Source organism: Hippichthys cyanospilos, chromosome 12 (assembly GCF_059441005.1).
Source record: "Hippichthys cyanospilos isolate Australia breed blue-spotted pipefish chromosome 12, RoL_Hcya_1.0, whole genome shotgun sequence".
NCBI lineage: Eukaryota > Metazoa > Chordata > Actinopteri > Syngnathiformes > Syngnathidae > Hippichthys > Hippichthys cyanospilos.
The window spans coordinates 3210433-3237297 of NC_142380.1; the positions used below are offsets into that span (position 1 = coordinate 3210433).

The 26865-nt window shown below is 41.4% G+C and overlaps 1 protein-coding gene across 2 annotated transcripts in view; it reads right to left on the reverse strand.

The window, feature by feature from the left end:
- The window catches only part of LOC148414408 (adenylate cyclase type 1-like), a 39236-nt gene that overhangs the window by 3007 nt on the left and 9364 nt on the right, over positions 1-26865 (reverse strand). The window contains exons 4-15 of one of the 2 annotated variants that reach the window (XM_088428801.1): positions 23159-23270; positions 13381-13508; positions 10825-10983; positions 9874-10015; positions 7877-8032; positions 6452-6649; positions 4660-4757; positions 4495-4579; positions 4082-4171; positions 2685-2947; positions 1227-1353; positions 2-157 (exon numbers count right to left, since the gene is read on the reverse strand). In XM_088428801.1, the coding sequence (XP_088284927.1) occupies positions 2-157; positions 1227-1353; positions 2685-2947; positions 4082-4171; positions 4495-4579; positions 4660-4757; positions 6452-6649; positions 7877-8032; positions 9874-10015; positions 10825-10983; positions 13381-13508; positions 23159-23270 (1714 nt within the window). The remainder of the gene's footprint in view (position 1; positions 158-1226; positions 1354-2684; positions 2948-4081; positions 4172-4494; positions 4580-4659; positions 4758-6451; positions 6650-7876; positions 8033-9873; positions 10016-10824; positions 10984-13380; positions 13509-23158; positions 23271-26865) is intronic. The other variant, XM_088428802.1, reaches the window with a different exon arrangement.

Sequence of the window (26865 nt, forward strand, 5' to 3'; positions counted from 1 at the left end):
CCTTTTTGTGTGTGTCTGTCTGTCTATGAGCTGGGCTCACCATGTTCCTCGGGTTGGACAGCAGGAAGTGCTGGGCCACGTGTGCCGGCAACAGATTGAACAGGATCCGCCTGTTGTCCAGTTTGACCTTCTCCATGCCGTCCCTCTCCTCCTCCGCCTGTTATCAGACATGCGACGCTCGTACGGTTAGCGGTACGCTGACATAGCTTGAGATTCGTGAGGACACATGTTGAAAAGTGTACATTTTCAACTGTTTGTATACCAATTGTTGGGTCTCGCAAATTATAGATGAAATATTGTGAATCCCCGGCAGGGGTGATGCCCAAACAGTTACGTCAAATCCAAAGGATAAGGAGTTGGAAGCAAAGCATTAGCTAACGATGTTTGCTTCTATTCTGACAATTTGTATTTGTGTTTGGATAGATAGATAGATAGATAGATAGATAGATAGATAGATAGATAGATAGATAGATAGATAGATAGATAGATAGATAGATAGATAGATAGATAGATAGATAGATAGATAGATAGTGTTTTTCATCTATATTTTGTGACTCATTGGAGCTACCCTAATGTCACGTTATTGAACACTAAAGAATTCAGTTTTATGAGAAGAAGTTGCTCGGTCGAGCCAATCAGAGATTTTCTGTCGACCAATCACAAACTAGTGGTTGCACTTAAGTGGCGTTTTGCATAGTTGCATAGAATTTGACACCTAGTGAAATACATTGGAAAAAAGATAGCAATGGCTAATGGCAGCAAAAACATTCATGGAGTGACTGAGATATCGTTTGTTGTGAAAAATTATAACCTTACCCTGTATGTCAGCTGATATGATCCATGTAATGTAATTCTGGATATTTAAATATACAGAATTCTTAATATTTTAAAATGCTTCTTGCTTGTGTTTTTGATGCCTTCACTTTTTGTTTTAACAGTGTCATTCGGCCATTATGCCATACTTTTAAACCAATGAAAATGGATGTTCAGCTCAACCGCGTTTGTCTTCCTTCACATTTTCACCAGTTGGGGTCAGTAAAACCCCTCGCATTGTTTGTTTCCCGTTTCAACCGTTGACATCGTTTATAGCCAAAATCAAGCTCACACTATTCCCTCTTTAAACCTGACAGCTTCTATCGCACGTACATAAATATTACACACGCGGATCGATTGTCGGCACACAAGCCAACACCTAATTGCATCGCGATGAAGACGCGCCGGCTGACCTGCACGGCCCAGAGGAAGTCCAAGCGCAGTTTGAGGTCAAGCTGCCTGGAGTGGAGGGCCAGGGCACTGACGAAGAGCAACAGAGACAGGATGGGCTCGTAGCCCCGGATGTGGAAGGACCCCCCACTGTGGAAGAGACCGAGGCACAAAGTCAGCACCGGGGCCGGACCACCCAGGAAAAAAAACTACACGGGAGGCTTGAGGCGATCCCCCACGCAGTCGACAGCAAACACGTGTGAACTTATACAACAATGTGGATTTCATTCCCGTGTTTACGTGGATCATTTTGGGACTGTTGGGCTAAAAAGGTAGATTATGTCATTGCGATTTGGTTTCAACTCCTCTATAATGTACGACACAATGTGTGTCCCATTAGGACAGGTAAGCTGGTATTTTTCTCATCTTTAAATGATTGTACAATACTAGGCAAAAGTTAAAATCAAAATGTGAAGAAATTCAAGCTATTATAAGGGAAGCCCAAATAAAATCTTGTGATAATCTTTCACTAGTAATGTGATGCCATGCTTTGCTGTTGTGAAGTGTAATTGCATATCCGTGGCACTAGGTGGTGCAGTGGTGCTCGCCTCAAAGTTTTCGCGAGTTCTAAGCTTTTAAGAGTGCTCTTAAACACATTTTTTTTTCTAAATCACAATCATGATTCATGTGATTTAGAAAAAATACAAATGTTTTACACCTTGTTCATCAAGGCTAAAACTTTAAAGATATGAGAGCTCCTGTGTTAATGTTCAAGATCAATTCGTATTCATTATTTATTTAATTCTTTTTTTTCAGCATCAAACGGTTCAGTTGGGCAAAAATATTTCTAGTTAAAATAAGGATATAAGTACATTTTTTTTAATGAACAAAATTTTCAATCTTCTTTTATTTTAGGTGATGAGACAAATTAAGATTTTTTTACACTTTCAATTTTTTCAGATAGCATTGCGGGCCATGTCAAAATGTATCGGTAATATTCTTGTATGCTGAGGGCCGCTAAACTGTAGATGGAGGGCCACAAATAGCCCGCGGGCCGTAGTTTGGATACCTCTATTATGGAGCATCGCTAAAAGACGTACAAAGCTGTTATCCGGGAAAAAGGTAATTAATTTACGTAATGACGTAATTTGATCACTAATTCTTGAAAATCTTTATGTATGTATGTACAATTTGAGAACATTTTAAATAATGAAAAAAAAGGGTAATCGGGAACGTTTGCCTGCACTTGCCACAAAAACGTAGACAAAAATAAAGAGACCCACACATGCTGTACATATGCACTCTCAAGCCTCCCCCGACCCCCGCTAAACCGATCACAGAAACGTGACACCTCCCAAACGAAATGTCTGGGTTCCGCATAACCCCCTCTTGAGGAAATGGCGGAAAATCAAAGGAGCAAACAAAGCGGGGCATTTGCATGATTTGCCAGGGGCCCGTCTGATGTCCGGGACCTCACCCACCCGGCGGTCTTGCGGAAACCGCTGAGCTCCAGCACGGTGACGTAGAGCACCCCCAGCAGGAGCATCAGCGCCATCTTGGGCAGCCAGGAGACGCGCAGGAAGAGCGCCAGGGTGAGCGTGCCCACCGCGCACGACAGGAAGGCGTAGCGGGCGCCCTCGCAGGGCAGCTCGGCCATGGTGCGGTTGGCGCCGCTGTCGAGGTCCACGATGACGATGGAGCTGTTGGTCCTGGTGGGCCCCCACAGCCGGGGCATGCAGCCCACCTGGATGGGGGGCAAAACGCAGCCACGCGTTTGTAATTCGGGGGAGGAATTGCACGACAAGACTGTATGAAGGGATATTAGTAAAAAAAAAACATGGAAAAACGTTGAAAGATATTATATGATGTGAAATGATAATGGATGTTAGGATTTTTTTTCATTGAAACAAGGTCTCAAAAATTCCGATCAAAGTGGAGATATTTTCCAAATTTTGTGGATCCACGTTTGCCAGTTTTATGTCATCTCTCTACTCTAATTCCCGACGTTTCTGATTGGACAGAATCTGACAAAACTACAGCGCCTAGCGACTTGGCATGCTCGTGAATGAATAAAAGTGCACGATGCGGATTTGTGTGGCAGCATTCTTTTGTAAATGAACAAAGCTATGTGGCCGGAATTTTTTTTACACACAAAAAGAATTATCCGGGTTTTAGTACCCCTGGTTATGTAATTCTCCACTCTTTATGTATTAGTTGACATTTTCCCTCTTAGTCTTTTAAGTATTGTATTGTCTAATGTATTGTTGTTTGTGTTTTTTATCCGGACTGCTGAGTTTCTGCGGGCAAAGAAAATTTACCGTAATTTTCCAGGCTTATACTATGGCCTACATTGGGGCCATGGGCACAGTCTTGTTTTTTCTTCCTCCCTTATCCCTCATCTTTTTCTTTTCTCATCTAGTGTCTCTGTACGCTTCTGAAGCCCTCTCTCTATTGGTCATTGGCTTTGTATATTTATCGGACTGTTCTAGCCTGTTAAATTCAAATTGCCTTGTACTTGTTTTGGTGTAACTCCAATAAAGAAAGCTTGTAATTGTTCTCAAAGAGGATGAAATGAGCTGAATGATTTACATTACAAATGGACACAATGTAAATGCGTTATGTTGGATGTGCCATCAGAAAAAAATAATAGACAACCTTTGCAGGTAAACGTGGCCTAAATATAAATGAATGGGTAATTTCGGGGTGAATTTTGGAAAAACTGATTATTTAGAATGAGAAAAATAGTAACCCATGTGGTGTGATTTTTTTTGGAATATATTGGGATTGGAATGATGTGAATCTGGTGAATAATGTGGAAGGATATACGTGTCAAAAGAGAGTGAAGATTTTCATAAAAAACAAGAATGACAAGACTTACGACACAGGCCTGGGCCACAGCATAGATTAAGAGCACTATGAGAATGCAGAGAGCAGTGCGAATCTGAATGGTCAGGCACCCTGGAAAACACTGATTCACAAAAGCAGGGTCGAATTTACATGTACGATATTTTACAAATGAACAATTCCAGGAAAACAAAGAGTACGGTGAATTCACAAGCTCTGCCGCAAATGCTTAAAGAGAGAATTCGTATATAGCTTGAGGTGTCATAAGATGGCGGCTAAGGACTACTTTTTTCTAAAAGAAGCTACTCAACTGACTTTAGATTGTTTCCATGGCACCAAAGCACAACGTCTTGCTTCGACCATGGCACAAAACAACTCAGAATTGAATACTTCAGTATTAGAATGAAAGAAGACTTTTTTTATCCTTTTGAGAATCATAAATCTTACCTGTATTCTGGTGATATGCAGGTACATAATACACGCTACCAGGAAACAGATACAGAAGACAAGCAGCACTAGCACCACAGTGCCCCTGGACCGCGCCAAAAAAAAAAGAGAAGAATAAGTTGACAAATAAAGCAAAGTCGGTTTCTGCGGATGTGCAGAACATACTGCGGTATGATGAGAAGATAAACAAGGCCACACAAGGCAGCGAGGATCAGAGACAGAACCACTGCGCTGGTGAAGTACTCATCCGGAACCTGATGGTACTTTTAGAACCAAAAAGAGGAGAGAGCGGTGAGTCAAAATTGTCACATCAGACCTGGAAGAGAAGTAGCAAGGTCGTAAGAGTTTAGGATTTTCCATTTTGGTCTTTTTTTTTTTTAATTCATTTTTGAATTTGTTGCTTTATTATTAATTCTGGGTTTTCACATGCTGAAAAGTGATGAGGCGCACTGTAATAAATTGAAATGTAATATCCAAGTTACTGTTCTGAGAAATAAAAAGGTTTTAAATGAACCATAAAAGCTCACGTATGAAATTAACCGAAAAAGACAAAGCGGCGGAATGACTGGATTTCAGTTTTAAAAATTGCGTGAAGCGTTTTGAAGGAATTAAGTATTTTATGTGGGGAAAATGGCTTTTTTGAGGAACATGGAATATGACCTAGAGAAAATCCAGTCAAAAAAAACCTTCAAAAAGGTGTAAACCAGTGTAACCTTTTGCAGTGTTCTGCTTAATTTTGCTAGCTCGTTACCGCCCACTTCTGCGATTGACTCACGTCATTTCAAAATACCCACCAATTATATATATATATATATATATATATATATATATATATATATATATATATATATATATATATATATATATATGTATTGTGAATTCATTTCTTTTCAGAAGCTTTTGAAAAGCTCATTGCATGTTTTTCTTTTGTTTGTTTTTTTAGAAAAGTCCATACAAATGGCTGCTACTGCTACATTGCTATACAAAGGAATGTAGTTTTTTTTTTTTTTTTACCCTTGTTCAGTATTTTGACCATTTTGGGTCATTTGTTTCCACATCACTTTAGCAGTAGTTCAGCCAAGTGATGGCACACTACTGGTAATGTGAAATTTGACATGTTGTCACTATCTGGGTGAAATTTCAGCTACCTAGGGTTCTAAAATTTAACATGAGGGCCGGACCAGGAGCAGATGAATGGAGTGTTTTGATAATCCCGCCCCACATAAGAGAAAAACAAATTGTGGGATTTCTAAAAAATGTGCTTTAATAGCAATAGAAAATGATCAGAAGCATTATGTGTTAAAAATGATCAGAAGCATTATGTGTTATGACTGAAAATTAGATAAACAAAATCATTTTTTTTTTCCAACAGTGACTATTTTAAATCACTATCAGTCAACTCCTGATTGGTTATTTCTCCAGGTTCAGCGGGCCAGATTAAATAACCTTACGTTATATGCATATGGTCCCCGGGCCTTATCTATGACCTAGGTTGTCAAATTCATTTTTTAACGTGGGCCACATTGTAGCCAGAGAGCCAGAATGACTGCCAATCAAATACACTTGCCGTGTTTTGAAACCGATTTTAGCGAGTTTTGAAATCAGAGGCTGGTAAACACAGTTCAAAAGAGAGATTGGAAAGGGGGAAAAAAATGCCGTTTTTTTCCTCTAAAATCGTAAAAGTTGAAGACACCTTGCAAGTTTGTTATTTTAGCCAGAAACCCGAAGTCGAATCAGCATTTGGCAGGTGTGGCGGGCCGAATCCGGCCCCCGGGCCTTCAGTTTGACACCCGTGACCCAGAGTCTTCTTTGACCGCTTACCCTGACTTTGACGTAAAGATCAAAGATTTGACAAAATACTGCGCAAGGGTTAAACGCAAAACGTAGTTTCGGCTCTCTCGTTAACAAAAGTTTTTTTTTTCCCTCCATTTTAGTTGGGGTTCTCGGCGGGTCTCACCCTCTGCTCACGCTCCGAGCACTTGTACATGAGCGTGAGGAAGTTGAGGTCGGCCGTGTCCGACTCGGTCTGCCGGGCCTCGATCAGCCGCCCGATGTAGCGGTTGACCCGCGTCCTGGGGCTGCTCTGGACCACGTTGGCCTGGTTGGCGTTGGGTCGGTTCCTCAGCTTCTGCGGCGCCGTCCTCATGGCCCTCCTCTGGGGACGGAAGACGAAAGAAAGAAAAAGACGAGGGGGGTCGTAGCGGGCGCGCTTCGGGGGAAACGTTACGGCGTCGGAAACGCCACGATACGAGCGGGCCGCTGATTAGACTTTCAAATGGCGCCGCTGCCGTCACATTTAACTTCATTAGTGGATGCGCCCCGCTGAGACTAAGTGTCTTTGGCAGCCACAGTGAGGAGAAGTGCAAAATAGCGGGCGCTGGAGCATAACGCCATTGCCTCCGTTTTTACTTTCTTTTGTCTCCGCCGGTGCACGCTATTCAATTATCAGCACTTTTCCGCACTTTTTTTTCAATCTATTCATCTGAAGTAAAATCCTAAAAACAATGAGTCCTAAAGGTCATAACAATGATTTCCGAGATATTTAGGCGAGGAAAATAAAGCGGCAGATGGTAGTGAGGAAGCTGCTTTGAAAATAATATGGTTATATTCATATCTTAATTCTGAATGGTTACTCAATGTAACGTCATCCTAAAATTCGTCAGTGAGACCCTAAACAAATTCTCTCAATACACACTTGTTTAATTTCCATGGGGGTACGGGTACCCATGGGGGTATGTGAGATTTTAAAAGGGATTCTATGGGTACCAGGAGATATAACTGAATGCTTTTTAATGCCGTAAAAAAAAACAGTTTCTTTTCAAACTGAGAGCAAATGAATTGGAAAAACTAATAGGTTAAAATGACTCAGTTGTATACCGTTATTTTGTTAATCTATGAACAGATGGCAACGTCATTAGTGACACAACTTTATGGAAAATCATACAGAGATAAAACATAATTAATCTGAATAAAATATGTCAAGTGATCAGCACAGCACTAGTTTAAGTCTTTTTTTTTTAAATCCAGATGTGTTTAGGACTGGTTAAGGAAGTTTTTCTCGATTATAATTTGCAAAGCCCCCCCCCCAAGGAAAGAGTAAACACCCACTCCCAGCGCCATCTATAAATAAGCTAATTATCTATAATAAAAAAAATGTATTATAGCTAAAACGCCATCCTTTATCACATTAACAAAACAAAGCAATATAAGTTGATATCCAACAACTTTTAACTACTTTTTTTACAGCATTTCTACAGGTTACGGATTAGTTTAAAACTGAAAAAAATAAAAAAATGCAACAAAGTGCCGGAAAAAAAAATGGCAATCCTAATTTATTGCAGTTACACTTCAGCTGGAAAAAACAAAGCATTTTCGCCGTTACCTTATCGCCGTCCTCACAATTCATGACGTTGGAGAAGGGGATCTCGGCCTTGAACATCTTTCTGCAATGCATGAGCTGCACCAGCAAGTAGCACACGGTCTTGAACTTCATCTTTTTGGCCGGCTTGATATCCGACAGAATCAATCCCGGGAATATCTGCCAGAGACGGGAGAGGGGATTTGGAAAAGTCGGTCGGGATAAAGCGCAGCGGAATAGATGTGTTATTTAAGGCGTGTGTGCGTTCACATTATGGCGCAATCATTATGAATAGGATTAGGACCTTAACGGCGGAGATAATGTGGGTCAATCCCAAAGGTTGTATTACTACTTTGAAAACACCTGAGCTCAATGCAAGGTTACCATATCATGTACTGTACATAGTACAGTTAATAAAAAAAAAAAAAGGTAAAAAAAAGGCTCCGGAATACTGTGAAATGAAAATAAAGTGATTTAGAATAGCTTTCAAACAAAAATATCATGGTATTAATTGCAATAAATTATAAATAGAAAAAAGGATAAAAATTCAAGCATGTAGTGGGCATTTTATTATTTATATCGCAAAATGTAAAAAGAGTTCCGATTGCAAAAAATACTGCACTTTATTTCAATTGCAGTGCCATCTTGGAGAAAATAAATATTAAAAATTGTTCATCATGTGGCTTCATTTTCCCCGTCGTCATCAAAACACGATCAAAATGAAAATCCTCAATTTATTTCAACATAGCTTTTTTTTGTTGGCAAAAAGGTGCCACAAGATGGCGGCAAAGCACTACTTTTGTCTTAATGAGGCTTCTCTCCTTACGTCAACATAGTTTTCGGCCACTAAGATTCCACGTGATGGTGGAAAAAGCGTACTTTTGCCGAAATAAAGCTCCTTAACTCACTTTAACATTGTTCATTGACACTAAAATGCCAGTAGGTGGGAGCAAAGCACTACTTTTATCTAAATTAATTTCCTTAACATACGTCAACAAGGGGCCACAGCAAAGTAGCAACGTATGAATAAATAAAGCTCCTCAACTCACTTCAACATTGTTATTTGAGCACAAAAATGCCAGACGATGGCAGCAAGGCACTACCTTTGCCTAAATAAAGATCCTGAATATACACCAAGATTGCACCAAAGCACTATTGTCAAAATGAAGGTCCTCAACTTACTTCAACATAGTTTTTGGCAAGATCCCACAAGACGGTAACAAGATACTACTTTGGTCTAAATAAAGATGACCTTAGACTAACTTCAACATAGTTCGCAACATAGTTGGCAGTAAAGCACTACATATGTATGAAGTTCCTCAAATTATGTCACCATAGTTTGAGAGCAAAGTACTACTACATGATATTCTTCAACTCACTTCAACACAGTTCCTTGACGCAATCCTGCCACAAGATGGAGCCATCTTGTGCCGCGAATTAGCAATTCTCTTCATATTTCCACCACTCGGAGAAGTAGAACACGCGCCACGTGAATCACGTTAGCTTGTGTATGAAATGCGCCGTTTGAAAATGGCTGCCACGTGTGGAGAGCTGCTTGTTGACCAATTTGCCGCACGGGCATCTGTATGCATGCTCGACTCCGCAAATCTGTGATGAAAGATGCCCCCCCATCTAGTTGAATCCATTACAGGCTGGAAGTGACATCATCTGCACATCAAATGTGTGAGAGCTCCATTATATCACGCTTGATGCTTTACACTACACTGTGCTTTTTTTTTCTTTTTTCTCCTCAGCCCCATTCTCCTCCTGTGAGATTTTAATGCAGGGGAAGCAACCAGAAGATAAGCCTCCTTCTTCTATCGAGCCTCGTCTGACTTTCCGTGCGGATTATCTCTGCACAGTACACCCTTGAAGGTATTAAGGGTTCACTTGGGGCCACGGCCTCATAAAGAACACAACTGAAAGTGTGGCAGTAGTCATAACACCCCCCCACCCCCCATCCCCAACCCCAGGGTGTGAACATAAACAGAACATGAGATAGGAAATGGAAAATGGCTTACCTTGCGTCGGTGAGATGGCACGATAAAGAAAGTTTCAATCTGGTGTTTTTGGAGGAAGGCGTTGCGCTCGTGGCCGTTTCCTGGCTCTACCTCGTAGTCTCCGTTCAGGCACTCGAGTGTGGATCTGGTGATGTGGACTTTCCTGTAGCAAAAAAAGGAAGAATGTGACCAAATAACAACAAACTGGGGCTACCATTTTTCCAAAAAACAATAATTTGAAAGGAGCGATTCGTCAAAACAGATTGAATTCCTCTTGGAAATGTAAAATATTGACCTAATTTGATTCATCTAGAGCAGAGTTTCTCAATTATATTTTGCAAAGCCCCCCCTTGGAAAAAGAAAACATTTTGCACCCCCCCATAATGAGTTTATCGTCTATAAAAATTGTATAATCATACCTAAAACTGCATAAATTTTTAACACTGAAACAAGGAAAAAGCAATACAAAAACTTTCAACAACTTAACTACTTTTTTGCAACATTTATACAGGTTACAGCTTAGTCTAAAACTGAAAAAAAAAAAATAAATAACCAGGTGCATCAAAAGTGCCTGAAAAAAAAAGATACCAATTCTTATTTTACCACAATTACACTTCAGGTGGAAACAACAACAACCCAATTCCCACGAGAATTTTCACAAAAATTCAAAATTTGGTGTCTATTTGAATATTATTCATTCACACATTTAACTCAACTTTGGGATTATTTTCAATTTAAAGATAATTCCTACGTGGCAAAAATGCACATTTTTCACCATTAAAATATGAAAATGTACATTTAGGGGAGTTTTCTCCCATAATTTCTAAATTTCTGGACAGATTCAAACTGTGCTAACTTTGAACTGTTCACCTTATACCTTCCACAGGTAAATGTTACTAATCACTATATATTCAACATTTTTACCATTTAAATGCCCCCCCCCCCCCCCCAAAAAAAAAAAAGTCTACTGACCCGGGCAGTCCCCCCGCCTCCATCACATTGGCGAGCGTGACGTCATTGGACCAAACGTCATACTGCCACTTCCTGAGGCCAAGAACGCCGCACAGCACCCGGCCCGTGTGCAGGCCCACACGCATGTTCAGGTTGACCTCCGTGGCCTCTGCCACTGACCTGGAAGGGCCAGCCAAAACATTCCATTACTGGACCGACATTTTTTTTTTTCATTACAGAAATTCCCCATCAAAAAAATACATCGCAATATGTGAAATGTGTGGTATGAAAACACCTGGTTTAAATATTTCCTTGGCATTGTCTTTAAATATACTTTTAAAATAATACCGTATTTTTAAAAACATATACGAACACATGAACAAACATACTTAGTTCATCATTTCAAAATATGCATCAATATACATGAAAAAAAATCAGGCCTAAAAGCAGGGGCGGAGCTAGAAGGTAACCGTGGGTGACCGCAACCAATTTTGATATTTGTCATTTTTACAATCATGCCATATTCTTAGACCCCTTGCGACCTGCCTTAAGTTATTTATATTAACTGCATATTTACATCTAAATGTATAAAATAAATTCAATATTGAGTTTCATGAAATTACCCCCCCCCCAATTTTGCTCTATCTAGGCAGAGCTGAAATACTTCCAGTTTTCATTCTTCTTCGTACACACATACAGGGTCAAGCAAAATCATGTGTGCCATCTAGTGTCGAATATAGGAATTACACCTCATAAAAACAGGAAGTCTATCGCAAAATGTTTCCAAAAAAAAACTATTAAAAAAAGCTAACTTGTTTTTCACTGTCTACAGTTGCTAATCTAACCTGCAAGGAAATTTGTCCACTCAATACTCTCTAGCTAGAATATTTCACGCTTGATTCTCAGTAATGCAGTTTTTACTCATCTTTCTAAGAAGAAGAAATCTTTCCAGAACTGGACACGAATTAAATGTCTTCAAATGTGCTATAATTTACTCTCCAATCCCAAAATAGACGTGACGAAAAAAGAACAGAGCAACTTTAATCAAATTCCTAATCTTTATGGACATAAACCAAGTCATGAATGTATCAAATTAGAAATGATCTTTTCCGTCCTTCGCGCTGGATATGGAGGATATCTAAGGTGAAATTGAATGTTTAAACTCCTGGGATTGTATTTTTTGAATGCAGTCTGAGAAGAGATCCTGGAAATATATGGCAAGGGTGTAAATGAGCGCAATATATCAAAGTGAGAAATGGAACTGAAATCTACTGATTGTGTTTACATGTATTAAAACAAAAGAGAGAAACAGTAAAAATGCACATTTTAGGGTGGATCATTTGTTATGCTATCGAATCAGCATTGTTCAATTGCACATTTGTGAGGGAAACAGCCTGAGAGCATCCAACTCCAGTCCACGAGGGGCTGGTCCAGCATGTTTTCCAAGTTTCCCTTCACCGCACACTTGATTGACTGGATTTTGACCCTTTTAGGCGTGAGATGTTTGCAACACGCCTGATTCAAATATAAGGACCATTATGAAGCTCCTGCAGACCTGGCTGATAAGATCATCATTTGAATCAGGTGTGGGGTAAAGAGAAACTTGGAAAACATGGTGGAGACAAGCCCTCATGGACTGGAGTTTGACGACGGTCGGCGTAAGACATTTGCAAAACAAATGATTCAAATATCAGTGACATTATGAAGCTCCTGCAGAGCTCGCTGATGAGCTAATCATTTGATTCAGATGTGTGCCGAAGAGAAACTTGGAAAACATGCAGGACGCGGTCCCTTGTGGACTGGATTTTGACGCTTTTAGGCGTGAGATGTTTGCAACACACCTGGGTCAAACATCAGTATCATTATGAAGCTCCTGCAGAGCTTGCTGATGAGCTAATCATTTGAATTAAGTGTGTGGCGAAGGGAAACTTGGAAAACATGGAGGACACAGGGCCTCACGGACTGGAGTTTGATGCTTTTAGGCATGAGACCTTTGCAACACACCCAATTTAAACTTCAGTATCATTATGAAGCCTCTGCAGGGCTCGCCGATGAGCTAATCGTTTGAATCAAGTGTGTGGCAAAGGGAAACTTGGAAAACATGGAGAACGCAGGGCCTCACGGACTGGAGTTTGATGCTTTTAGGCATGAGACCTTTGCAACACACCCAATTTAAACTTCAGTATCATTATGAAGCCTCTGCAGAGCTCGCCGATGAGCTAATCGTTTGAATCAAGTGTGTGGCAAAGGGAAACTTGCAAAACATGGAGGACGCAGGGCCTCACGGACCGGAGTTTGATGCTTTAAAGCGTGCAACACACCTGATTCAAATAGGATCATTATGAGGCTCCCGCAGAGCTCGCTGATGAGTGTAGCAAAGGGAAACTTGGAAAACACGGAGGACGCAGACCCTCGCGGACTGGAGTTTGAAGCTTTTAGGCCTTTGCGAGTTAATTATGTTTGTCTATAAGCGCCCTGCGATTGGCTGGCGGCCACTTCAGCCAGATCGGCTCCAGTAAACGGGCGACCCTAACGAAGACGAGCATCATCTAAAAAAAACCGCATCAGATCACTTACGTTATGGTGTCAATCATGTCCAGTCCCATCTCCACGCAGCAGTGGGCGTGGTCCGTCTTGGGCTGCGTCAGGCCAGACACGCAGTAGTAACAATCGCCCAGGATCTTGATTCGCCGACAGTGGTTCTCCTAGCAACACACACATGACAAATACACACTGTCATCGGGACAATAGTAGCGCAAATATAGCGTAGTGTATAATCATGCGTGATCAATGCCGGCAAGGTCAAATAAGCTTAAAAAAGATTTGATCGTACATCACTGCAACCCCGCAATGCTAAAGGCGTGTCAGATTATGCAAATGAGATATGAATATTTGCTTTCGACATATGGATGTAATGCGTTTTAGCGCCGGCGATGCCGAGACGCCGGCCCGCCGTCGCTCGCCGGCGGTAAGCAAGGAAACAGAAGGCGAATACAAAGCGCAATTATGGGAGCGTATGATTCGGGGAAAAGCGGGTTACCATTGACGCCGTCGCTCACAAGCCTTTCATTGTCTCCGCGGAGGTAATGGGATCACTGGCCGTGCATGTGAAGAGCAACAAAGACTCATAATTATGCACGTTGGCGGCGGCGGCCGCCGCCGAGCAGACGGACCGCTATTTTTAACATGCGATTCGCAGCGATGCTGGTGTCACGTGTTTGCGTGTTGCGTGTTGTGATTTCACTGGTAGTCAACTTTTTTTCAGAAATTCGGAGTAAAATTCTGTCGGAATCAAGTACCTCGATTCTAGTGGGGAAAAATGGTGGCTGTCAGATTTAGTGTTGGACTTTGATTCGACATTTGGAGCGTTATTTCTAAATTTTGAAACATCGTCTGTTTTATTTCTCATTTGTCCACAGAAAAATGGTGCTACCAATGCCAATTCATGGCCATATAATACTTAAAGTAAAAGCATGGATTGTTTGATCCATAGGTGTGGAACTCCAGTCCTCGAGGGCCGGCATCCTGCATGTTTTCCGGTTTTCTTTCCCCAACACACCTGATTCAAATAATTAGCTCATTAGCAAGCTCCGCAGGAGCTTCAAAATTATCCCAGTCATTTGAATCAGGTGTTTTTGTGGGAACAGGTTTGAAAACATGTGGGATACCGGCCCTCGAGGACTGGAGTTCGATTAAACTTTAATCCTTGTGGCATTAAGTTACAAATTATGTAAATTCCTTTGATTTTTTTTTTTTATGTCATAAAATAATCAAAGGGGAAAAAACACTAGAAAGCTGAAATTTCCAGTAGATGATCTTAGGGTTACAAAATGAAAAATTGAAACAAGTGAAATATAAATACTTTTTTAAATTTAACAAATTAAACACTTTAGAAATCAAGAAAGCAAGAAATTACACGACACGTTTCATTACTTTTTTAGATAGCGTTGCGAGCGATATCTGTGATTTTGTATATGCCGCGGGCCACTAAAACGTGGTTGGCGGACCACAAATGGCACCCGGGCCTTAGTTTGGACACCAACCCAAGCTTGGCATAAAAGTATGCAGTTCTGTGATTGTTTTCCTTAGTCTGTGTAAAAATCCTTTGCTAGTCAGCCTTCTCAGTCAAGAGTTTGGGAAACTCTTCAAATTCAAATAAAATAAACACATTGCGACGCACTTCCTGTAAGTGCTTTTATTTTGAAATCCAAAATGAAACCCTTGTGATCGTGTTATGGGAGTTTTTTTATGCATTATTCTGTACAGAAAAGTCTAATATAATTTCGGGATATTTTTTTTAGTTGTGTTTGAAATTATTGTTACTTTTGATAATAATTTTTGGTGAGAAAAAATAAACCAATTAGGGTTTTATACCCAATATTCAGATCAATTTGACTCAGGTTTTTGGGTTGTTTTCTACAAAATGACACATTCTGTTGGGTTGTTTGAATGCTGGGTCAAATTGACATCAACGTTGGTTCGGTTCCCGTTCGACCCATAATTGGGTTATTTTTCATCCGTTTTCATATTTTCATTCATATTTTTCATTTTTGACCCATTTGTTTTTAGAGAGAATGTCTGTCGGCAACATAATGGCCTAACTGGGTTTCAGCTGATGTATTTGTAAGACTAGATGAAGGCAAATTTAAGTAACCTGGACGTATTATATCTTGCGATTTAAAAAAAATAAATCTTGAGTCGCAACCCCACTGGCGTGTATTGCAGCGGCCCAGCGGGAATTCGCCAGTGCGTCCTGATTACTCACTCCAGGCCTCATATAGCGTATGTCAATTTGACAGCGATTTATGGTGTATTCCCGTACATTTCCAAAGCAACACACGAATCCGCTTTCATATCAATTTAATTGTACCGCCGACAAGCCAATCGTCTCTCTTCGAGCGATCTCGGGTCAGGTGATGGATCGGTAACAGATGGCGCTATGGCAACGAGGCAAGGCCGCGGCGAGCTGGGGGGAAAGCCCCGGTGCTTAAAGTCTGCCACTCTGTACTTTTCCTGTGCTAATCTGCACTGTGGCTTTAGGAGCTGATGAGAACCGCAGTGAGATTACCGCACGTCACGTGACCCGAGGAGGGCGGACCGCGCCGTTGACAAGCGAGAAGACGTGAAGACGCACTGTTTTTTGAAATGATTTTCCTCAATAGAAATTAATTAGCGCAATCACAATGGAGCACTTCCGCAGGTGTGAGGTGGCCGGGTAATCCGTAGCCTGGCGCTCGTGCACACACACGCGCGCGCGCGCGTCCTTATGCAACGTATCCATATGCATAAGGTTGCAAATGAGCGCACTCCTCACTGCGTCCCGGCAAAGACGATGAGACAAAGCAAGAGGCAAACAGGCAGTAAAATAAACCATGTGCGCGCAAATATAAGAGCGGATGACAGCAAGCGCAGTGCTATGAGTCACCGAGGATATGTTGTTGTTTATTAGAAATCCACACATCCTCCAAGTTTAGGCCCGAAAGCCCCCGAGGGGGGAACGGCGTCTTTGACCGGCGCTGTCGTTTGACTTCCATGTCAATTGGCTGAATGTGATTAAAGCCAGTACGGCCGTCCGTCGGCTGGATTTTCTCGCCGCGCATCAACATGACTGGAACCTCTCACGCAATCGTTTTTATGATATTGCGCATGAATTTAAATCGGAACACTCCCTCCTCAACTGGCTAAATGCGGCAATAAAAACGGGAATTTAGGATTTGAAAAAAGTTTGGCTAATTTCATCGCTGTAGAATGAAAAGTATATCCAGTGTATATAAACAGTGTATATATAACCCCCCCCCCCCCCCCCAAAAAAAAAAAAAAAAAAAAATATATATATATATATATATATATATATATATATATATATATATATATATATATATATATATATATATATATATATATATATATATATATATATATGTGTGTGTGTGTGTGTTTTGTATATAAATTATATATATATATTTCTCTCTAAAATAATATCAAAACAAAGTTTATCTATGTAAATTATCATAATAATAATAATAATAAGAGGAAGAAGAAGAAGGACAAGAAAAAGAAGACATTCAACAACCACAACAATCCATGTCAATGCTCGGATGCATTTGCCTGACATTTGACCACCAAACAACAATAAAAAACTAACAAACAATAAAAAAAATAGTTTTCAAGCCACAAGGTAAGCAGAGCTGCAAAGCTAATGCAGAATAGCATTAGCTAACAGCATTACCATCTGGAAGCTAGCAAATCTCCTGTAGGTAAAGGCTGCGGTTGTGTTTAATGACTGACAAGTGTAATTCGGCAGATTTGTGACGAAGTGCTGCTACCGTGAATGAAAATGAAAAGCTAAGCCAACGAGAACTTCGTTTTGTACGACGCGAGCTCGAAATGAAGTCGGTCGTTCCGGGAAGGAATTTCAAAATGGAAATCCAATGAAAGCTTTTACTGTCGTCGGAATTCACAAATTGGCACGCACGGTCAAAATCTAAAATTGTCTGGTTTGCTTTGAGCGGCTCTCCAGTCGGCGCAGCGAGCACACCGCGGTCTTACGGGAATATCGGGACTTAACAATGATCCTCGCATCTGCTCCCGAGGCAAACCCCATCAGGGCAGTTGGCTTGTGTTTACACATCAGATTTCAGCTCCTGCCACATGAGCGACACAGTGGGTGTGCCCAAATGTGGCCCGAAATGATGTAGACGCTGAAATTTCCCTTCAATAAAAATTTTGAAGCTGTGTTCACATTTCGTTGGCAACCAAAACAGTGAGTAATTTTCATAATTGTTCCATAAAGTCACACCTTGAACAGATCCACACATCTGCTTTACCGGTGAACTGACACCTTATAGCTAGTAAAATAATAAAAATAAATGCATAAATAAAAGAAAACTGCATGGGACTATAAGCCTTAGGGCTCAAATCATGAGAAAAAAGTTGTAGCTTATAGTATATGTATAGTAGGGTACATAAACATAGTATATAGTATATATATATATATATATATATATATATATATATATATATATATTTTTTTTTTTTTTTGGTGGCAATAGGTCAGTCGATAGGTCAGAAATTTACGACACTAAACTCCAGCGAGCGGCTCTCCAGCCTGTATGCTAACTCCCACAGCTAAGTATCTAGCACAGCTAATTAGCTAATAGGTGACTATTGCTGTCAAGCCAGCAAGCTTTAGCGAGATTAAATTGTCTTCTCACCGAGGAGATACGGGGCACAAACGGTCGCCGCCGTCGGAGCTGCCGCGGCGGAAATACCAGATTGTGTCAGACAAGAGTGCAGCTCGCCGTGCGCTCGCTAAGTGGCCCTTTGAGCGTGTCCATGTCTGGATAGCAAGCTTTTTGATTTGTCTCAGAGGCTTTCTCCACAACGTTTTATGGATGCATAGATGGACGTTTTGGAAAAATGTGACTAAATCTGCCAAAAGACTTCTTGTGTTAAAAAAGTTAAATGAAGTTATTCAGTATTCTAATTCTACACTTAATTCCCTTTAAAATGCGATATTTTTTTGTTTTATTCAAGGAAGATTGATCTATCAGCCACATACGTCAAGTTTTGAGGCACAGGTGTGTATTTTTATATCAGCCGCACTTTTAGTCACAATTATTATCATAACGGGATGAGCTAGAAGCACTGCTGTCAAACTCCAGTCCTCGAGGGCCGGTATCCTGCATGTTTTCCACTTTTCTCCCCTCCCAACACAGCTAATTCAAATGATTAGCTTATTAGCAATCACTGCAGGAGCTTGAAAATGATCCTAATCATTTGAATCAGGTGTGTTGGGGGGAGAAAAGTGGAAAACATGCAGGATACCGGCCCTCAAGGACTGGAGTTTGACACCTATGAGCCAGAGGGTGGATATCAGTTGGCTGTTAGCAGATAACAGCAGCTCATGTTAGCTGAGGCTGTTACGGCATTATTTTCAATAAAAGAAGCAAGCAGACTGAACCGATGTCCGAGGGCATCCTTCTTCACACACAGAAATGTTACTAAAACGCAGAGGATCGTGTGAAGGTCACGATGTCTCCAGACGATTCAATTAAGAGTTGCAAGGTAAGCAGCCGAGTGCCCCGGTTAGAGAACACGGAAAGGTATTCCATTTGACTCGTTTATTAATTGTGGACTCTTGGCACAAACACAAAATCATAAACTCGATGCAACACGGATGCTGCGCAACTTTGAATATTTATAGCAAAAAGAACTCAAGCCGCAAAAGGAAAAGGAAAAACATCTGCTTCGAGCGCATTGAACGTTACGCTGGCGATGCGTTCACCGACCGCTCACAATGTGGGAAATCTGAAACACACTTAACTCGCAACGAATATATAATACGGATACGAATCCAAAAAAATATGAAGCGTAGCAAGTTCTGATTTGCTATAGTTTTGCCATTGTTGTCAAAGTCTTGGTGTGTCTTATAAACATGGTAACAGAAAATATCAGAATTTGACCCTAAAATCAAGAGTGCGTCCTATACGCAGGTGCATACTATATTTGGGGAATAATAAACATAAATCGAACCTGTTAGTGAGCTTGAATATATATATAATTTTTTCTCCTCGTTCAATGACAGAAAAAAAAAAGACCTCAAACATGGATACATCATTGTGCCATCTAAAAATGGAAGCGTGAGACAGCGCCGTAGAGAGAGAGAGCGCGGAGAAAACCACGGGGCATAACAGACGCCGTTGAGGGAAGTAGGCTGCCGGGTGTCAATCAAGAAGCTGCAAAACAAGGAGCGGAGGAGTCTGGAAGCCGCGCTGCACGGAGGTGTTATGACAGGATGGGAAAAAAAAAGACACGGCGGATCCACCACAATGAAGCTCGGGACGTATATGGTGCACCGCCTATGTAAATGCACAAGCATGATATTAGCCTGGTTTTGGGTGCCGGACAGCCTGCCGGGGACTCGGCCAAGGAGAGGAAGTGTTTATCGAGCGAGGGGACCAGTTGGCGTGTGGATTTGCACGCTGGGAAATGAACCGTCGGCTCTTAGCCGTCCCGCAAACACTCGCCGTCAATCTCGTGCGACTCGAGCTCCGTTGTCGCGGCGGGCGGGAACGCGGGCTTGGGTTAACGACGATCGGTGCTTTTGAGGAAAGTCCCAAAGCTTCCTCGAGGTGTTAACGCCGCTAATCTTCCGTCTCAGCAGCAGTCAGCAGATTCTGGCGACGCCGCTGAAGAGTTATAATTACTCTCAGCTTGTGTTCCGGTGGGTGGTGGGAATCAAAACTGACGACACTTATCGGTATGAGTGGGCTTCCTGGAAACTCAAATCCAATGGATTCTTTTCACATGGGACCAGAAGACCTAGTGAGGGTTTAATTGAGGCCGCGACTCGTAAATGGTTCAATGCCAGTCTTTTTGCATGTAAACAACTCCATAAATAGCTAACGAGAAAGCTAGCAAGCTAGCTAGATAAGTAGCTAGGCGGATGAACAGATACAGTGCATCTGGAAAATATTCCTAGCAATTCACTTGTTCCATATTGTATTAACGTCTTAGCTCAAACCTCTTCATGCAATGCCCCATTATGATTATGACTGTAAACTTTTTTTTATAATTTTAGGGGCATAAAAAGTACATTAATTCGCAGTCGATGGTGTAACTGCTTATTGTCACATATTCATTGATAAACCATAGATAAACCTCCCCCCAAAAAGCCAAATGTAATGTAATGCACATCTTGTTTGACTCTTAAATCGGCAAATATACCGTCTGATGTGTAAAGTGTGCTGTAATTCTTGATTCTTGGGAATTTTTGTGACAAAGGCGTGTCACATTTTGGAAGACACCTGGCAACGTATTTAAATTGTGACAAAACACAGGACATAATATGTTTGTCTACGTCAGTGCTTCTCAAATAGTGGGGCAGGCCCCCCTGGGGGCGCAAGGTGATGATGCCAGGGGGGGCGCGGATGACCCCAGGGAAAAGTTGTTTTTTTGCCATGTGAATTGTAAGAATTGTCATCATTTTTTTTTTTCGTTTCAGGCACTTGGATGCACTTTTGTTATTTTTTTCTGTTTTAGACTAAGCTGTAACCTATATAAACGCTGTCAAAAATAATAAACAGTTGTTGAAAGTTGATTTTCTTGCTTTTTTTCTTTTGTAATGTTAAAAAATGATACAGATTTAGGTATACTTCAACTATTTTCATAGATTGTTATCTATGGGGGGGTTGCAAAAGGTTTTCTTTTCCTCGGGGGAGGCTTGGCAAAATATAATACTGTTCTATGGGCAGAGATAATTAGTTACTATCATCTTTTTTTCTTGGTGGAAAAAGGGAGGCATTTTATGCACCTGGGAACTATTAAATTAGGCCCTTCTCCAACATATGCATTCTTTACATATGGTCTACCTTTGATATATTATTCAAAGCGAAGACTTATTATTGTCTCCAACTGGAGACACTTGCTTGAGGAAGATCCAAGAGACTCATGTGCATTATAAAGCACTTCTAAGGAGGACTCTGTGTTCCTGGCCCGCATCCCATGCAGCTTGACTGGTCCAGCGAGTGGACAGGTGGTGTGGGGATGGTGCTGGAATGCTATTACGAGATGACGCCCAGTGGCCATGTGCCATCACCCGCTCTTCGGGAGAAAAAAAACGAGAGAAGAAGAGAGCCCGTGCCGGCGGTGACCGCCGCGATGATGAGTCACCGCTCGCCGCCACTTCCTGCTGGAGCGGATCACAGCGAGCTAGGTCTTCGGGTCAGGGGACACGCTACGACACGGAATGAAAAGATCCAGTTCCTCTATTCAACTGCCACGAAATAAACGAGGAACCCCAGACACATGAACTTGAAAAGACGAGCTAAAAAGTAAAGTCGACTTTAAACGGGTCTTCTGCTCGTTTCCCCTAAGTTATGTCTTACTAATAAAATGGCTTTTGTTTAAGGGATTTATTGGGACGTGTCTCAGAATTCTATTATTTATTTGTTTTCGGCAAAGTACTAGCTAAAACTGGGGTGTCAAGCTAATGGATGGACGGATGGATGGATGCTTATTCAATAAATAAGTAAAGGATAAAAAATTATTCAAAAGCCTGATCATTTTTCCCATGATTGCCGGTCAGCTAAAAAAGGTTTGATTTCCAATCACAAGTTCAGGATCGAGACATCCCTGATAAAAACTGGACTAGTTTAAACTTAAATAAAAGATATACTTCTCAAAAGATTAAGTGCAAATCGTCTGTACGAAAAAGTTCAGTATAACTGAATGATACCAATTAGGCAGTAATTCTTTTACATACCACTAGGGGGAGCCCTATGAGAACCCTGATTTAGCGGTAGAGTGGAAACGTGGTTAAAACATCTGCCTCACATCACAATTTAGAGTTTGGTCATGAAAATCCGGACTCTGATCTTCCTTTCTGGATTTAGCATGCATTTTCTTTTTTTTCTTATGCGATTGTTATTGTGCTGTGACGCATATCGCAATTGCAACACTTTAAAGCAAAACAATGATCTCGATTGTGTCACTTGAGTGGAAATCGAGCCTTAGTCATTTCTATTGATGCGTGTAAACAAGCAAGTTGAAAATAGAACTCGGCCAAGCAAAAGAACAAATTGAGTCCAACATTAACCGGCAGCGGCTTCACATACTCGGGCGGTCCTATTGTGATTTTTATTTCATTTACATCGCACTTCCTATGCAGATCTCGCTTGAAAATGGAAATGAAATCAAGTAGCCATTTTGATGTAATTGCAGATTTCCAGTCAACTCTTCAAAAGTGGGTGGAGCCGCAATCGAAAGACCATTCAGGCGTTCGCTACAGCCTGCGTGGGGGGAAAATTCTGCCCGGGGCGAGGCTGGACTAGATTAGAGTCTTTTTCAAACCAAGCGCTCGGTAATCACATTACACATCATAAGGCTTTTCGGCGTTCGCTGTGACACCGCGCTGAGCTGACGGCCAAGAGCGTTGAACTCAAACTGCACCGGGGTGGCCGAGCGTTTTCCTGTCAGGGGTCATTTGGCTTTTGAGAAAAACCTCCAGGGACGATGCTAAATGTATGAAAACGTGTGACGTGAAAGAGCGAGGAAAATATGCTAGGAAGTCAATCACAAACAAAAGGGAAAGTGTTGCGATAAGCATAGAGCAGGAAATGGTACTTGATCAATGCGATTAATTCAATGATAATGACTATGAACAGACCGCTGCTCATTTAAATGTTCTATCAATTTTAGCAGTTCTTTGCACTGCAATGCTTTGCACTGGTTAAACATATTTCACAGGGGGTACGTCACTGAAAAAAACGTTGAGAACCGCTGATCTAGGCCACAGGTTTTCATCCTTGCCAACACTACCGGTGAAAAGAATGAATAATTCAAACAAACTCACCGTTGCAAGCTCGTCGAATTTCCCGAAAAGCTCATTGAGGAGTTTCACCAGTTCCTGGGCGGTACACTGGGAGGCCAAACTGGTGAAGCCGACGATGTCCGCAAACAGGATGCTGTCGCGGGCGAAAAGGAGAAACGGCTCGTTATTGTCACGATACGGCGGCGAATCAGATTAGCGCCGAGGGAGCTCTTTAAATGACATTTCGGGAGGTCGGCCCCAACATCAACTTTGGATTTTTGACGGCGGACGAATCAAAGATGGCAATTAGTGGCCAGCGGCAGGCAAAGAAAGATTAAAAAGACGGAGGGGGCCAAATAGACGGATAGAGCGTCTGCCCCATTTTGACTGGCGGCGCAGTCAAAGCACGCCGACTGAAAATAGAAGCCCGAGTATTCTCACGGGGATCAAGGTGAAGACGTGTGCAGTTAGAGGAGTCATTCAGGGATATTATGCGGCCGCCCTCGCGCCATTCTCACTCCGCGGCCCGGTTCCTTGTGATTTTGTCGGTAGGCTACCCAAATTACTCCACAAACGGAGGTCCCGCTATCAATCGACTCGTTCCGTAATCGTGTGTACGTTGAAATCTGAAAGGCCGGAAAATTTCCAGTTTGACTTTCACCCTCCATCCCGTGTCGGAGACGGCGGCGTCCAACGTCGCCGTGAATTCCTGCCACCGCGCGAACCGGCTTGCCATCTGCGACGGACAAATATTTAGAACGCTGAATGTTGCATTAGCGCAAATCTGCAAACAGAGCGCCTAATGCGACACTTAACTGCAAAGTGGGTACGTACAGCAGCCAATAATAGAGCAAAGAACTGGAGGAAACCCAAATTGATTTTGAATAGGCTGCCTACACAACACATGTCCCGTTATCTAATCCCACAAGATAACACAATAGATCCTGTCGCCGGGCCCACTTAAGGCTCCCGGCCAAATCTTGTTTTTTTTTTTTTCATTTAGTTCTCGCTGAAGTGACTATTTCTTCCCAGTTATATCCAGCAGTAAGGGATGGTTTTAGGGAGGTCCGAAAATACCGACGACATGGCCAAGTTTTTATTATTTTCCCATTCCGGCAATCGAAGCCAACAAAGGACCGATGATCAAATATCAGACGGAGATTTTCCCGAGTGATATCTTGAGGTGTCCTCCTGAAATTTCGCCCAGATAGCGGCAACATGTCAAAGTCCAACTTGGCACGAGCACCACCAGGAGTGTGCCATCCCTTGTACTAAAATACTGTGAGAATAACGTGGAAGAAATTGGCCCAAAAATGGTCAAAATACTACGTAAGGGTGAAAAATGTACGTGTGTTATTTTATCATAGAGTTCCTGTAGTTCTTGAAAGAAAAACTTGATCTCTGGTGAGTCTGATGAAGAGGTGGGGGGGGTGGAGGGGGGAGGGGCAGGGGGTAAGCAAGTAAGCTAAGCTAAAAGGCGAAAGAAAAAACCTCTTGGAAATTTTAAGATTTTAAAGTATTTTGACTTTGGAATTTTACTATAGATAGAGTGAAGGTTGTTCAAGTGCTAAGCTAAATAATCACAAGCTGGTCAAATAAGTTTTTGTTAGCAGTTTTAGTTTTTTGGGGGGGTTGTTTTTGTTTTAATTGTTGCAATTTTGCCGCTGCATACTTTTAAAGGTATATAAAAGTCGCGCGGAACATGGAGGTGTAAAATCTGCATTTAGCACTCATGTGAACTTGTGATCTGCAAGGCTGGCAGAGATATTGGCTGAGGGAAGGAGTATTGGTGTGAAGAAATCATTTACTTTGAGCCATTTGGAATTTTTAGTGCCCTACTGAAATGATTTAAGACCGGGAATATGAATTTGCCCTGATGCATCTTGGTATAATAGTGCCTAATAAAACCATCAGAGAGAGTTATTACGCCAAAAAAAGCAAGCAAGCATAATTTTACTCTCAGAAGGGAGGCTTCTGTAGCATTGTTTGACAAATTTTAAAATAAACTGGCAGTGTAATAATTTGTGACCCGAATTTAAAAAAAAAACAGACCCAATAATGATACTTTATTTTATTGTTATTTTTGTATCGTTAGCAATGTCTGAATTCATGTTGTTGAGTTGACAATATGTGTGGGGATGCATTTAAATGCCTTGAACAGATGAAGACCACAATTTATACACTTCATACTATAGAATAATGAACATTTGCCCAGCATTATTTTTGATTATGGAAATTCGCTAATCTTTTCTGTAAGTATTCCCAAACAACTTTTCATTTGCATATATGATTTCCTAACATACATCTAAACAAATAATAATTTGAGATGAAATTTCACATGCATTTCATTTAGAAAATACCGAAAAAGCAAACGCAAATATTGTTCAAAACATATGATGCTATTAGCGTTTACGTTTGCATGTTGTGGAAAACGGACTTTTGATATCAAGCCAAAAGGTAAGCAGAGCTGCGATGAGTTTTATTGGCTGCAGAGATGAGTGCAAATTCCTTATACGTGGCCCATACACAACGTGCCACATGCACACGTTACCTTTGCTGGAGTTTAATCGCATTTCTATTTTTAGCAGCTGATCGCAACAAATATCCGCCTGGCCCGAGTCTAATCAGATGAAAAGAATGCCCACCTTGGCCGAGCATCGTAAATAAAAGCTCAGAGTGAACCGAGCCACGCGCCGTGTCTACGTTCTAATTAAAAACTAACCAAATGACATCAATTCTGTCCCGTGTCCAACCAGCTTGTTTCTCTCTGTGGCGTTGGAGCCACAAACAGAGAAAAGCCTTTGAAATGGGATCCATATTTAGACTGTAACACACGCAGCGTTACGCAACACGAATCCCGTGTCCAAAATTACATTTTTGAGGTTGTCCTGAACAACAAATTTTCTGGGTTGGTCAAATTCACGCAAATATTGGGATGGTCCTTGCTTGGCTGAAACACATATGTCGTCTTCCACCCCCCCCCCCCCCCCCTCCTCCCCCGCCCCGACCCCCAACCGTCCCGCCGAATATACTGTAAATCAAATTATCCCTGAAAATTCTACGATCATCCCTACAACTATAACATTTTGAACCTTAAATGGACAGTGTGTAAGATTTAGACCGTTTTTCATTAAAAAGGAAATAATTCAATGATCGTAAATTTCAAAATTTGCAAATGAATGTGTCCTAAATGACCAACAGTATGTTTTAAATATAATCATAGGTCTAGTTATCATTAAATAATATTACACGGGGGGGTGTCACTTCTCCATAGGCGGCCATGTTTGTTATCGCTACGGACAATGGTAAATGCAGCACTTGCAGCACCTCCTACTGTCCATAATGAAAAACACACTAAATCATACACACTAACCTTTTAACAAAAGAAAACAACATGAGTTAGCCTTCTACTGGTAACTACTTTTTACAGCGTTTATACAGGTCACAGGTTCGTCTAAAACAGAAAAAAACAACAACCAAGTGCATCAAAATGCCTGAAAAGAAATCATTTTCCCAAGGGGGGGTCATCCACCACCCCAAAACGTCCACCCCACTATTTGAGAAGGACTGGCATCGAGGAAAATCTATTCCCAAGTGGGCCGGACCGATAAAATGATGGTATCTATTTATAGAACTTTAAAACAACTGCAGATTTGTCATTTCTTTATAATGCTGTCCAAAATTGTCCAAGCACTACATCACTATTAATCATAAAACATTTCCAATTTTTCATTAAAAAAATTCAGCTC